This window comes from Lissotriton helveticus, chromosome 2_1 (assembly GCF_964261635.1).
Source record: "Lissotriton helveticus chromosome 2_1, aLisHel1.1, whole genome shotgun sequence".
In the NCBI taxonomy this organism is placed as follows: Eukaryota; Metazoa; Chordata; class Amphibia; order Caudata; family Salamandridae; genus Lissotriton; species Lissotriton helveticus.
In genome coordinates, this window is record NC_136059.1 from 8,729,533 (window position 1) to 8,742,572 (window position 13,040).

The following is a 13,040-nucleotide window of genomic DNA, read 5'->3' on the forward strand; positions in this document are numbered from 1 at the left end:
ATATACTCTTAAGTGCATTATAATCCTCGCGGTTAATGCTAACTTTGGGTTGGCTTTATCAAAACATGTCGTGTAAGGTGTCAAACACTTTGGAATACTACACACCCGCCAGTCCTGGTGGCGGGGGTAGAATTCCACCCTTCTAGATGGAGAAGACATGTCGTCACTGTAAAACCCGGTTAAAGTTAACCAGAGCCCCAGCATCACAAAATGGATGTTGCAACCACAGACACGAACCTGACCTCCTGCTGCAGGACGAAACTCCGGCAGGGGAGGCTTGGACAATAGGTTTCCTGTCAAGGTTAGGTGCCAGCACCTTCCCAGACAGGCTTTAGTGTATTGGGGCAATGAGGGCTGCATTGAGAAGTGCTTTTCCAGACACTGCCTGGGGCACACAGGCAGTAGCCCGGTTCAAACCAGTTGCTGGGGCACTCCTGCCCCGCTCTGGCACGAAACTGGACAAAGGGAAGGGGGTGTAACCACCCCCTTCTCAGGTCCACCCATAGGAGGGACCTAGCCAGGTAGTCCAGTCCCTAACCTTATTATAAGTACAGGAGCTGCGTCCGTAGGACTTCAGATTACCCTGGATGAATCTTTTGAAGACATATCCCGGACCTTCGACGTTCTATTTCAACTGGAAGATGGAAGACATCTCCCTTGTGGTCAAGGAGTGACCACCATGTTCAAACAGGCACCATCAGCAACTTTGCCTGTCTGAATTTTCAAGGCTCCTGCCGGATCTCGAAGAATGTGTGACACAGGACACGGACTTCCAGACATCTAGGACCTCGACCGGCATCTACAGCAAAGCTGAGACACATGGTGGTCACGAGAGACGTGGGACCGGAACTCCTGGACATCCTGCATTTTGCTAACTGCTCGACTCCCGAGGTACCCTCGCAGTTGTGCATTGGGGTAAGAGAAGCCCCAGCCCTGAGCACCCTTTGCACCGAAGCACAGGCCCCCACACTCCACGAGTGTCCCGTGGGCCCCGCTTTTGCATTTCTGCACACAATGTCTTTCCGGCTCCTTGCTAATTAAGAATCTTGTAATGTACTTTGACCTCTGACCTCATAAAGAGTGCGGAGGGGTTGTGTTTAGAATAAATAGATATATATTTGACATATACCTTGTGTGGTGTCCTTTCATTTGGTATTCAAGGGATTATAATTGGTAAAACAACTTGCTTAACTCGCCTACTGAAGTCTTAGCCTGCAGACTGCTGGTCCATGCTACCACTAGGATAGCTTTCTATAAGGTTGACTTTACAACCACCATCAATAAGGGTCGATTAGACTGGTGCAAGGTGCCCACTAGAACTAGTGGACATCAACAGACAGAAATGGCGTCCATTTTAAAAGTGACATTTCTTCACAACAGTACAAATAAATCTGAGCACGCCATCATGCAGCAGGCATTTTCTCACACATGGTAAAAGACTAGGGGGAAAAGCTAAAATTTTAGGGAAAAGGGGCCAACTCCAACAGGTACTAATACAAGGTTTATTTCAGTTCCAAATAAAAACTACACCTGGCAAGAATCAGAAGATAGCAAGTGAAGAGAAGACCCAGAACAGGAACCGAATTCGAAGTGTGGCAGTCTCTTCTCAATCCCATCCCCTTTCCCCCCTGTGGATTCCTTGGCAAGTCATGAGCTTGTGAGCGTGCTGCTGGGAAGCTGTAGTGGGGCATTGGGGATATACGTTGTTCTGCTCCTGTGCATCTGTGGTTAAGACACTCTGACACCACAATTAAGTTTTTTGAGAAGCAAAAACCTAGGAGAAACTCAATGTCCATCCTTTCTGGAAATGAAACATGAGCCTTCCACCTTTTTGCACAACCAAAGGGCTTTTACACCTGCTCCAATTGTTCAATCTGCAAACTGGGTAAATCCAGAATCAAGGCTGTCACAGTAAACGGCCACTCTGGAGTTCTGGACTAAATTACGGTCCAGAGGTGTCAGGGATAACAACCGAAGACCCCTGAGTTCTACCTGTCTTGGTGCACAAATAAAACAGAAACACGGGCTTCTCGATGGTGGCGTCAAAGACCAAAGGTTTATTACTGCAGGGATACAGAACTCACAGAAACTACACACGGGCAGATTCTAGGAGCCTGTTCGATTTGTACCAGGTGGGTTGTTCCTTAAATACACAATTTCTAGCTGTAGGCAACATTCTTCACATACTCGTACATTTCTTAAACTTTGTATCCTAAACAATAAATATTTGGCGTTAAACAGGAACTGTCCACGAATATCTGATGTCAAACATTACGAATGAGGGGTACCCACTGTTCGATCAAAATCTCATGTCATCTTCTCATTCAGGAGCCGGACCGCCTCATCGTAAATTTCGTTACCTCCCCCTAATAAAGGCCCAGAAGGAAAGGAGCAGAGCCAGGTGTAGAAGATAGAAAAACAGGATAAGAGATGTTTGTGGGTCGTAAATGGGCACGGCTGCCGTTTTCGGCCGCCTAATCATGATCAGTCCAACGAGCACGAGAACCAGTATAGCAGGACTGGCCTCAGGCAGAGGGGGCAGCTTCTGCCGAGTCATGCGGCCACAGCGTTTCTGAACTAGGGTGTACGTGTAATTCACAAGGTGAATCGCCGGCTAAAGCCTACGTGTCCTTTAGCGAAATGAATTGATCGGAGGTCACTGTTTGCTCATTGACTATGTGAGGGCAAGAATACAAGATGGATGCTGTATTCTAAAATGGATGCCATGATGTATCGGAAATGTGCTTGTAACATGAGTGTTCTTGCTCATAGCATAGCGAAAACACCAGGGTATACTATATGGATCATTTACGGTTCACTGGTACCGAAATTATAGGTTTACGACAACGTCGAAAACACGGATTTCGAATTGTCACGGAACCTCAACTCCTACAAAATTAATGACTTCATTAACTGTGAAAGCACTAATGTGATTTACCGTATCCCTTGCCCCTGTGAACAGTATTACATTGGCAGTAAAATTCGACCACTCCAAGTCTGAGTTCAAGAACATTATCGTAACATCCATAAAACAGACATCAGACAACCATTAGTGGAGCATTTTGAAACACATCATCTGTATCAACTGACTTTCTCCTTTACTGGCCTTAAAAAACTGAAACAACACAAACGAGGCGGAAATCTGGAACATCTACTGCGCAAGGAGGAAAATGACCTCATCATCTGGCTGGAAACAGTGGAAAAGGGACTGAAAAAGAAATATGAGTGGCATCAATGGCTGTAGTCATCACATGTTAAATCCATCCAGTTTTCTCTGCAATTCAAAAAAACTTTTTTTTTTAATTATATGTAATAACATCTCTACTTTGATTGTGGGACAGCACCCTATGATCCTCCACTAGTTGTAGGTGGCTAACTGAGCATATACCTTACTGTTTAAAAATCCAACACTATTTTCGACTCCATACTCTCACTTTGTCCTTCTCAGTCCTATCACATAGAAAAGTGAATTCAACCCTTAACGCCCATATGGGCTTAACATGTACATATGCGGTTTGGATACATCTCTTTACCTATCCATCATGATCATATATGTCCTGAGTAGTAGATCTGTAATTGCTTGTTTATCTACTGGGAGTGTTTGCTGCTTTGCTCCCTGTTTGTTTTTGAAAAAATACTGCACCACTCATCATAACCTAGTCCTATTATTCTAGCCAGAGATTTTTACGTTCCTTCTCAGACGAGTTTCGATTCTTCCGTTACCTAATAAGCTAATCAAATATTGTGCCCCACTTCAAGATGGTGTTGCCTAATTCACACATCGCCATATGACCCAAGGGAGCTCACTCCTCTCAGTATTTTTTACTTCCTATGGGACTTGTCCCATACAAACATAGTGGCTCATTTTTTCTGTTGCCTGTTTCGGTCTTTTAACTCCTGTCGTCGGTATTTAAATGCATGCATTGTAACTCACACCATCCTTCTACCACAGGGACTTTGGACACGTAAACACACATTTGTCGGTTGAATAATTAGAACTACATTTGATCTAGTTTAAGCACATACCCTCTATACTTTTTACTAATGGCGGCTGTGTAACATACCTACCACTTCCGGATTACTTACAAATATTCTGAGTATTTAAAGATGGTGGCGGACATGAACGCCAATACTCCGTCGGTTCGCATGATATGTAGGAATACCCTGAGACGACTTTGCTGCTACTAATAGTAAGTGGATACCAGCTGTTATGTCTAATTCACTAATGTACCGCTTTTACCTATTTAAATTACTCTCAGTACCTGGCCATAGCATTTAGGCTGTCCTGTTCCTTGTCATAGTGTCAGCGGTCTTTCTGCTCTAACTCTACCCATCACTAAATACCACCTCCCTTTCTGATTGCTAGAGCCTTCTCTTCTAGTAAAAGGTGGATATGCCTTGCTTTCTTACAAGACTACAAGAATGCCTTAGAGAAGTACCAGACTGTTAGAAAACTTCATTTAAGTATGCTACATGCCGCCCGCATTGAGAGGCGCGCATAGTATAACGTACACTTTTACGTATTGGATTAACTGCATAACTGCCCCTTATCGCGAACCAGCAAGCCTCTTCTTTGCCTACTATTGTTGCCATACCTGCTTTATTCCAGGCTTTGAAAAAAATATTTCTTCACCACAGTAAAAAAACTTAACTTAATCTTCCTTAGGTTTCAGCTGCTTATACATTGTTTTGAAGATCGTTGGATTATACCCTTAATGATTGCACTAATGACTTGTGAATTGTCCTACTAGGTACTGTAGTAGTGTATAATTCAATTTTGTATTCAATGTCACGACAGCAATAAGCATGTGCTCACCTACCTAATAGTAATAACTCTTGCTCGACAAAAAATACCTTTGGGTTTAAAAGCATGAAACCCATACTAGCAGCATGTTCTCAACGTCATAAAAAGCCTCCAAATTGCTCTTATGACTAATAATAACGTTTGGAAAGAAGCTCTTGCCAGCACCTAATTCAATGTAATCTTAGTTTCGGATCACGTTATTTCCCTTTACTAAACTGACCAAGATTACCTCCCTCCCCGATTGTTATATCTGCTCGCTTCACTCAACACTGGTAGTTCTTTTGGACCACCAAGCACGCGTGCATTAATTACACGTTAACTATTTCACTATCACTCCTTTTCTAAAGGCACTTTATAATAAAAGAAAACAAAAATAAAATCTCCACACAGTGCTCTTCCTGGTGTCTTACTCTCTTGGATTCCACATTAGCTCCTATACTCATGTTGTGTTTACTGCATCTTCTCTCACAACCTTGAGAAAGCCCGTGTCTGATTGACCACGAAGGGCGAAACACGTGTCGGCTGGTGTGCTCATAGAGGAGCAAAGAAACTGCTCTATGGCACAAAAAGATGTTGATGTCAATAAAGTAACCTCATTGTTGGAAATGGGGGTTGCCCAAGTCTCCAAAGGGGGTAGCATGGCATCAAGCGGGCAGGCCAACTTCGAGGACATGTGAAGCATTCACGCAGTACCCACAGACGACACACCAATCACACCACAGAAGAGGCAGGACACCAGTTTGAGTTGGAAAAAGATACGTCGTTTAGTAGGGTTTCCAACCTGCAAGGCAAAAGAATGCAAAACAGTAGTGTCACACAAGACGCCCAATGGCGCCAGAGCCAAGTAAATAAAGGGGGAAAATTATGTACATAGGAAGTAGTCCATGCTGAAAGAGAAAAAGGATGGAATAAAAATGTCATTAGGTCTGGGGCCAATCTGGCGGGGCCAACTCAGACTCTCATCCTACAGGGAAGGCTGTAATTGCAAAAGTTCTACATTAGCATAGTTAACCATCATGCACATTAACACCAACCCAAACCCTGTTAGGGAAAGAAAACATTAGGGCATCACGGCATAACATGGGCAGGAACACCTGCAATAAATCAGCCTATCTGGCCCATCAATCTGGTACATAACAAGGGCCGGGAATAACATCAGGCCAACCCGTTGACCAACCTAGGCGGAACATACATCGCCCAGCATAGATATCAGGTAGGGGCCCTCCTCCTAGATCAGGAACACTTGTCAGGACTCAACTAGGCTCCCTTTACCATCAACTAAGGGGTATCAACATCAGGGTGTACACAGCAGTCAACCCTCCTTACTTCTGGACTCCCTTAGACATTTCCTTCCCCAGGGTTCCTTAATAACTGGGGACCTCAGGGCAACCCGTACAGCAGGGACCTATATTTGCACTAAGGGAGAATAAAACTCTCTACCCCAGACTATGCAATAAGGACAACCGGCTTGCTCCTGAGTTGTCTAGAAGGGCAGTTCAATAAATCTGGAGCCCAAGTCGCAGGTGCCCCCTGTCATTTGGGCACCTGATAAGGCAACACAGTCCCCGGGGCGGGCACCGGCAATGTACCCCGTTGCCCTTTCTGTCCCCCACAACGTTAAGCGTAGGCCCCACTCACCGGGCTCAATAGGTTCTGCGGGGCGTCCTTTGGGGTCTCCTCTGCAGGGGGGGGACCAGGCACCGACAATGTGCCTCGAGGCCCCCCTTTCCGCGGCGTCACCCGGGGCCCAGGGGTTCCAAGACGGCCTCTGGACGGCCACACTCGCCTCACCCGGGCCTCCTTCTCTCACAGGGGCCTGGGGCTTCAACACGGTGTCTGGGCACCCGTGGGGGAAGCCTGCCTGGCTTTCCTCCCACGTCACACGGCTCCTGCAGCGCAATCGGGGCTCCCTCGTTCGCGTGGGAGCCCCACAGGCATTCTGCTCCTTCAGCCGGCTTCGTTGGGGGGGGCGGGGCTGGCACCGACAATGTGCCCCGGCCCCGCCTTTCTCACCAGCCCCTCACTCAGGGCCGCAGACCGGCGGGGTGGCCTCCCGCTCCGGTCGCTCCAATTCGGGGCTCCCCATTGACCACGGGGGCCCCGCGCCAGCACTTCACCTGGGTCCCCCTCCCTCACGGGGACCCAGGGCTCTGCGACGCTCTTCTCGCGCTGGCGGGCCGGCACCGACAGTGTGCCCCGGCCCCGCCTCCTCCACCGGCCCCTCGCGTGGGGGCACAGACCGGCGGGGTGGCCTCCCGCTCCGGTCGCTTCTCTCGGGGCTCCCTCCTTGGCACGGGGGCCCCGCAACGGAGCTTCACCCGGGTCCCCCTCCTATCTCACGGGGACCCGGGGCTTCGATTCCCCTTCTCCTGGCCTTCCCGGCCGTCCTCCAATCCCTGCGCGGCCTTCAAAGGTCACGGCCGCGCAGGCCAATCAGTGCGCGGCGGGGGCGGGCCGATGACGCGGCCGAGCCCCCGTCATGTGATGGGGGAACCTGACGGCCTCAGGGCCTAGCGCGGCACTCCCTGCACTTCGGCTGCCCCCTCCTGGCATCGGGGGCTGCCGCAACGTTGCACCCCCCAGCAAAGGGGGGAAATCTCCTCAAGGCAGCGCCGGGCCGCGGCGGTGATTTCCGGCGCTTCTCCACACAGCGCGAGGACAGGACGAGGGGTAGGCTCCCTTTCTTGTCATAAAGTCCTCTCACAGTCTCCTCAACACCCGGGCTGCGACGGTGATCTCCAGCTGCGACAAGGGGTAGGCTCCCTTCTTAATTAATTATTTATATCGGCCAAAGCGCGCCTCCACAACAGCGCTATTCACAGGCTGCCAGTCTCCTCAGAAAATAGCGAAAACGGCGCTATTCACAGCGCACTACTCCTCCCTCAGACTACGCAGGGGGGCAGGAATCTAGCACTTCCTCAGCGCTTCGCAGTTATAGCGCTTGTCAGATAGGCTTCACAGCACTAGGGGGCCACAACAGTCCCAGGGCCCAGCGCTTTCACAGGGCCTCACAGCACCTCAGCCAGCAGCATTTCCTTTGGGGGCACGATCTTCCCCATGGTGCTTCAAAGGGGCAGACAGTCCCACAGCAGTTCCTCAGGGGCACATTCCTCACCTCCTGGGCGCTTCTTCATGCAGTGCTGGCGGGGTTCCCGGTCCAAACAGCATCAGTGACCTGGGTAGGGGCCCTCCCTTGTCAGGGGCCCATGGGGACAGCAGCGGGGGGGGTTTATAGGGGTGCAGGGCCCAGCTCACAGGCCCATGTGGCGATAGCACCTCACAGCAGGTCCCCTCTCCACCTTGTCCCAGCGCTGACTGACTCTCTGGTGACACTTCTCCCTATTTATACCCTCCTCCCAGGCAGTGCCAGGACCTTCTAGAATGTTGGCACATCTAGCCTAAACTGGTTCTAGGGGAGGGGGTGAGCACCCTGGGTGCCAGGCTTTCCCTCCAAAAGCTTGGGGTAGCTGGGTAATATTATCTAGACCGCTGACCTATGTCAGTCCAGTAGCAAAACCCAGGACCATGGCATCCATTTTAAAAACAATACATTTCAGTCAGGTGCAGTTTTAAAATGGGGGATTTTACAAGTGCTCACATTATTTCAGGTAATTACATTTTCAACAAGGTGTCTCACACCACTCATGGCCTATACAGGTTTAATCCCATGGGGGAGACAATCTAGATAAGGGGGTCAAAAGCGAAAAATTTTGGGGGAAAGGCCAAGTCCAACACTCATTTAACAATACAACACATGACAATCGTTCTTCTTTATATAAATGAATTATACTAATGACTGAATTTGTCTACCTTCTGGAAGGAATGCTCAACCCCCACTATATACTATGTAAGGTCCAGAGCCTCAAGTACAGTTCCTCCATCCCTAACCTACTTAAGAAGCAATTCCATAAAGAACCAGGATCTCTGGACCGTTCCCTATCGCTGTGAACATTCTCTACTGTTGCAGTCAATGCAGTGTAAAAACTGTAGTTTTAAAAATGTATAAATATTTTTTTAATTAATATATATATATATATATATATATATATATATATATTATTATATATATATTATTATATATATATTTGTATTTTATGTTACAGGTGTATGTATATGTATTTTTTTTTAAATATATTTGTAACATTTTATAATTTATAGCAAAAATATTTATTAATTATTATTAAATAAAAATAGATATTACATTTTATATATGTATGTGTGTATGTATTGTATTTATTATACTTGTTTGCTTTAAGGAATCTTACATGAGTGTTCTTATGAATGTTCTTAGAATGCTATGTTTTCTATGTCACGGTCATTACGAGCCTGTTGTTCATCATTGCTGGTCGTGGGTTATTTACTCTGGAAATAAAACCTGCATTTATATCTCTACACCTCGGATTACTTCCTTTATTCGTTCCTACAAGCATACTACAGTATGTTACATATATTTTTACATTATATTTATTATTTATACATTTTAACATTTTCTAATAATTTTAACTAGAACAGGTGGGAGAGTGCTGGGCAGCGGAGGGGTTAAACCAACACACATTAATTACATTATTTTATTTTTTCTTAAATAACATTAATAATGAGTCAACATAAATCTAATAATAAATACCGATGACATGAAACCGCCGTTCCCCGCGGCCTCTCCTCACACGAGGCGCGCGGCCGTACCCGCGCTCACCCACGTCACGGCACGTGATCACTGCGTCACGCCGCGCGTGCGCCGCCGCCAGCCGCTCTCACCCAACGGCAGAGCGTCACGGCGCAGTCCGTCCTCTGTGTTCCCAGCGCCACCGAGGCGCATGCGCAGCCGCTCTTTGTGCTTCCTCGCGCTGATTGGCTGCACAGAGCCGGAAGTGGGTGCTGGCGGCCGTGTGTGTTGTGCCGCCGGAGAGGAGATCCCCCCCCCGGGCCCCGTGTGAGGCCGCAGCCCCCGCCCCCCCCCCGGGGGCCACAGAGAGCGCCGGCGGGGCCCGCAGCATCCCGGGGAGTGACCGCTGCCGAGGGTCACACGGCCAGCAGCAGCATGGCGCAGGTAGGAGCCCCCTGGCAGGGGCGGGTGGGGGGACCCGAGCTCTCCTCCAGGAGCCTGGCGGGTGATGTGGACCCCTGTCACCCCTCCGAGGGCGTCCAGAGCTTTAAAGCCGACAAGAAGAAATAATAGAAGGAGCCGAGAGAGAGCGCCGGGGCGGCGAGGGCAAAGACCAGATGCAGTGTTAGAGCCGGCGGCGGGCCTGGTATTCGAGATGCGATGTTTGGTTTTTATAACCGCTGCCCCCCCCCCTGTCTCTGCCCCCCCCCTGTCTCTGCCCCCCCCCTGTCTCTGCCCCCCCCTGTCTCTGCCCCCCCCCTGTCTCTGCCCCCCCCCTGTCTCTGCCCCCCCCCTGTCTCTGCCCCCCCCCTGTCTCTGCCCCCCCCCTGTCTCTGCCCCCCCCCCCGTGGCTGCCCCCCCTGTAGCTGCCTCCCCCCGTGGCTGCCCCCCCCCGTGAATGCCCCTCCCTGCCCCCCCCGTAGCTGCCCCCCCCCCTGTGGCTGCCCCCCCTGTCTCTGCCCCCCCCCCGTGGCTGCCCCTCCCCCCTGTAGCTGCCCCCCCCCTGTCTCTGCCCCCCCCCCTGTGGCTGCCCCCCTGCCTCTGCCCCCCCCCTGTCTCTGCCCCCCCCCCTGTCTCTGCGCCCCCCCCCCGTGGCTGCCCCCCCTGTCTCTGCCCCCCCCCTCCTGTCGCTGCCCCCCCCCCTGTGGCTGCCCCCTTGTCACACATTTACCCAAATTCTCAGCAAAAATACCCTGGTAACAGCTTTGGGTCAAGTTTATGTTCACTCAGATATTGATTACTTATTTCCTGTAATCTCAATGGATTTAAAGTACATTTGATGCCAACAAATCATTCACTGATCCGCTCTCTTTCCTCTTACCATTGGACCGTTAGTTGAATTAGTTGTTGATAATATTAACAGTTATCTAACTAATTCATAGATCTCAGTGAAATAACCATGGACTCTGGGTCACATAAGTTTTAGCTCAAATTTTCAGACATAAAGTGAACGCTCTTAAATACAAATTCACAGTGCAAATATCATAATCATAATTTTCACATGGGAGAGAATTATCATTTAGCCGATACAATCAGTGACACAAACCCATCTAACGAATCGGCGCATAAGGATAGATGAAGAGACAAAAGGTGCAAGGTAAAATACATTTGCAAAGAATAAGGCAACTATGAATCAAAATATTATTTACCTATTCGAAATCTGGAAAACCACCCCTCTGGCCAACGGACTGGTGGGGGTCTCCTGAATCAGGAGACAGACTATAGGACAGAATCAAGATCGGACAGATACTTACTAGTCTTCTCTATCAAAACCCCGAGGCACCACAGCGCATCCCTCTCTTACACTCTCTCCCTCCTCAATGTTCTTCCGCAATCTTCGAATCTAATCAGGCTGTCAATCGGATCTGAATCTTTCCAGTCTGCTCTCTGTTCTGTTCTCTTCTCCTGAAAACTTCTCAACCCTCAAATCTCAGTTTGCCTTCACTCCTCTTAGCCTCGCTTCACCTCTCTCAGCTAATTCATATTCTAAAGTCACTCTAGTTATAGTCTTCATTTCTACATGTCCCACCCTCAATAGTTGCAAATATGAGTGGTATGCAGAATATGGTTAGACAGGACAAGGGGAGTTTTCATCACGCTATGCTGACATATTAATTTTTATTAAGGTACCTTTGCTTTGCAAACCCTTCCCCTTTAGCTCATTCATTACTCTTTACATTCATTATTGTAACATTCAATTTCAAAGTAGTCTTTATTCGATATTTTTCAATCATAAAAGACATTTTACAATTAAAAAAAGGTTGTTTTTGATACCCCACCCACTGTCCCACAAAAGAACAGGATCCACAATGAATTATTTCGATCATACAAAAAAAAAAAAAATAATTTAAAATCGAAATAGAATAAATAACACCCTAGCTCGTCCTATTTACATTTTTACATATTCTTAAGTTAAGCCTATTTTAAAAAAAGTTATAAAAGCAGATATAAAAACGAGTTCATCAATACCAAAATACAGTTAACAGTTACTAATGCAATGTACACAGTTTATAACTTATTAATATAATGTGCAAATTTAAATAGCAGCAGACGATGGCTATCCCATAATTACTCCAGACTCATTTTGCGTGACCGAATAATCCATATCCAGTGCAGAAATTTCGACATGGCTATAACAACAGGCTGAGATGTATTAGTTCTTAAAACCCTAACAGCCTCATTTGCAGTTCTTATGCCTAGCTGGGCACAGATCGGTTTTAGCCATGATCGTCTGGGGACACTATATTCAGGGCAAGCAAATAACACATGTCCAATATTTTCATTATGATCAGAGCAGAAAGGGCACCTTGAGGTTTGGCTCTTGTGCCATTTCTCAGTTAGGACGTTTAGAGGTAAGGTCCCCACCCTCAATTGATGGTACCTTTTCCGGTCCCCTGGTACAGTAATCCAGTCCCAGTATAATTCTAGGGCCGGTACATGCTTAAGTTATAGAAAATCGTAAGTAAAGGATCGATCAATACGATTTCTAAAACACTTGTCTCAATCATGCTCCAATATAAATCTCGAAGTGTCTTTTTAGGTGGAAATGCATTGCTTACAGGATCGTCCCACAAGTGGGATAATCCCATCGCCCTATATATACTTTTTGCATCTCTCATCCAGACTATTTTGCAGCTTTTATCCAGGGTACGAACCTCTAAAAAGCCTTGGGCATACTGAGAGAGTTCTGGGGTTACCCATAGCCTTCTCCAGTAGGCAACTGATCTATACCTAGCCATATCCTCAAAGCTATGGGATCCCAGATCATATTTTAAGGGTATCAAAGGGGTTGACATTGGTAACCCAGTAATGTTGCGGAGGAATCTATTCTGTGCTACCGTCAACTTTGTAAGATTACTTGGCCCCCAGAGTTCAGCTCCATATAGAACTGCCGCTCCTACCTTAGCATTATAGATTTTTAAAACCGGTCTAATAGGTTTTGTCTGAGATGTAAAGAATTCCTTAGTAAGGGCTCCGGTTAGTTGGGCATGTTTTGTCGCTAACTCATTAGTATGTTGTTTCCAATCTAAATTATAGGACAAGTTAATTCCGAGGTACTTGAAAACCTGGGTCTGTTCAAGCTGAACCCCGCCCATAGTGACCTTCCCTCTAATGTGTCGCCGTTTATGCAAA

The 13,040-nt window shown here is 47.6% G+C and overlaps 1 protein-coding gene and 1 long non-coding RNA gene across 2 annotated transcripts in view; one reads left to right on the forward strand and one right to left on the reverse strand.

Moving 5' to 3' along the window:
* LOC144819176 (uncharacterized) overlaps positions 1-9,514 on the reverse strand; it is a 704,861-nt gene extending 695,347 nt beyond the window's left edge. Inside the window, exon 1 of the long non-coding RNA XR_013607224.1 lies at positions 9,429-9,514. This is a non-coding gene — a long non-coding RNA (uncharacterized LOC144819176). The remainder of the gene's footprint in view (positions 1-9,428) is intronic.
* Positions 9,515-9,717: 203 nt separating this feature from the next.
* LOC144817664 (uncharacterized) overlaps positions 9,718-13,040 on the forward strand; it is a 48,349-nt gene continuing 45,026 nt past the window's right edge. The window contains exon 1 of the mRNA XM_078674394.1: positions 9,718-9,851. Coding sequence (XP_078530520.1) covers positions 9,843-9,851 — 9 coding nt within the window. The 5' untranslated portion in view covers positions 9,718-9,842. The remainder of the gene's footprint in view (positions 9,852-13,040) is intronic.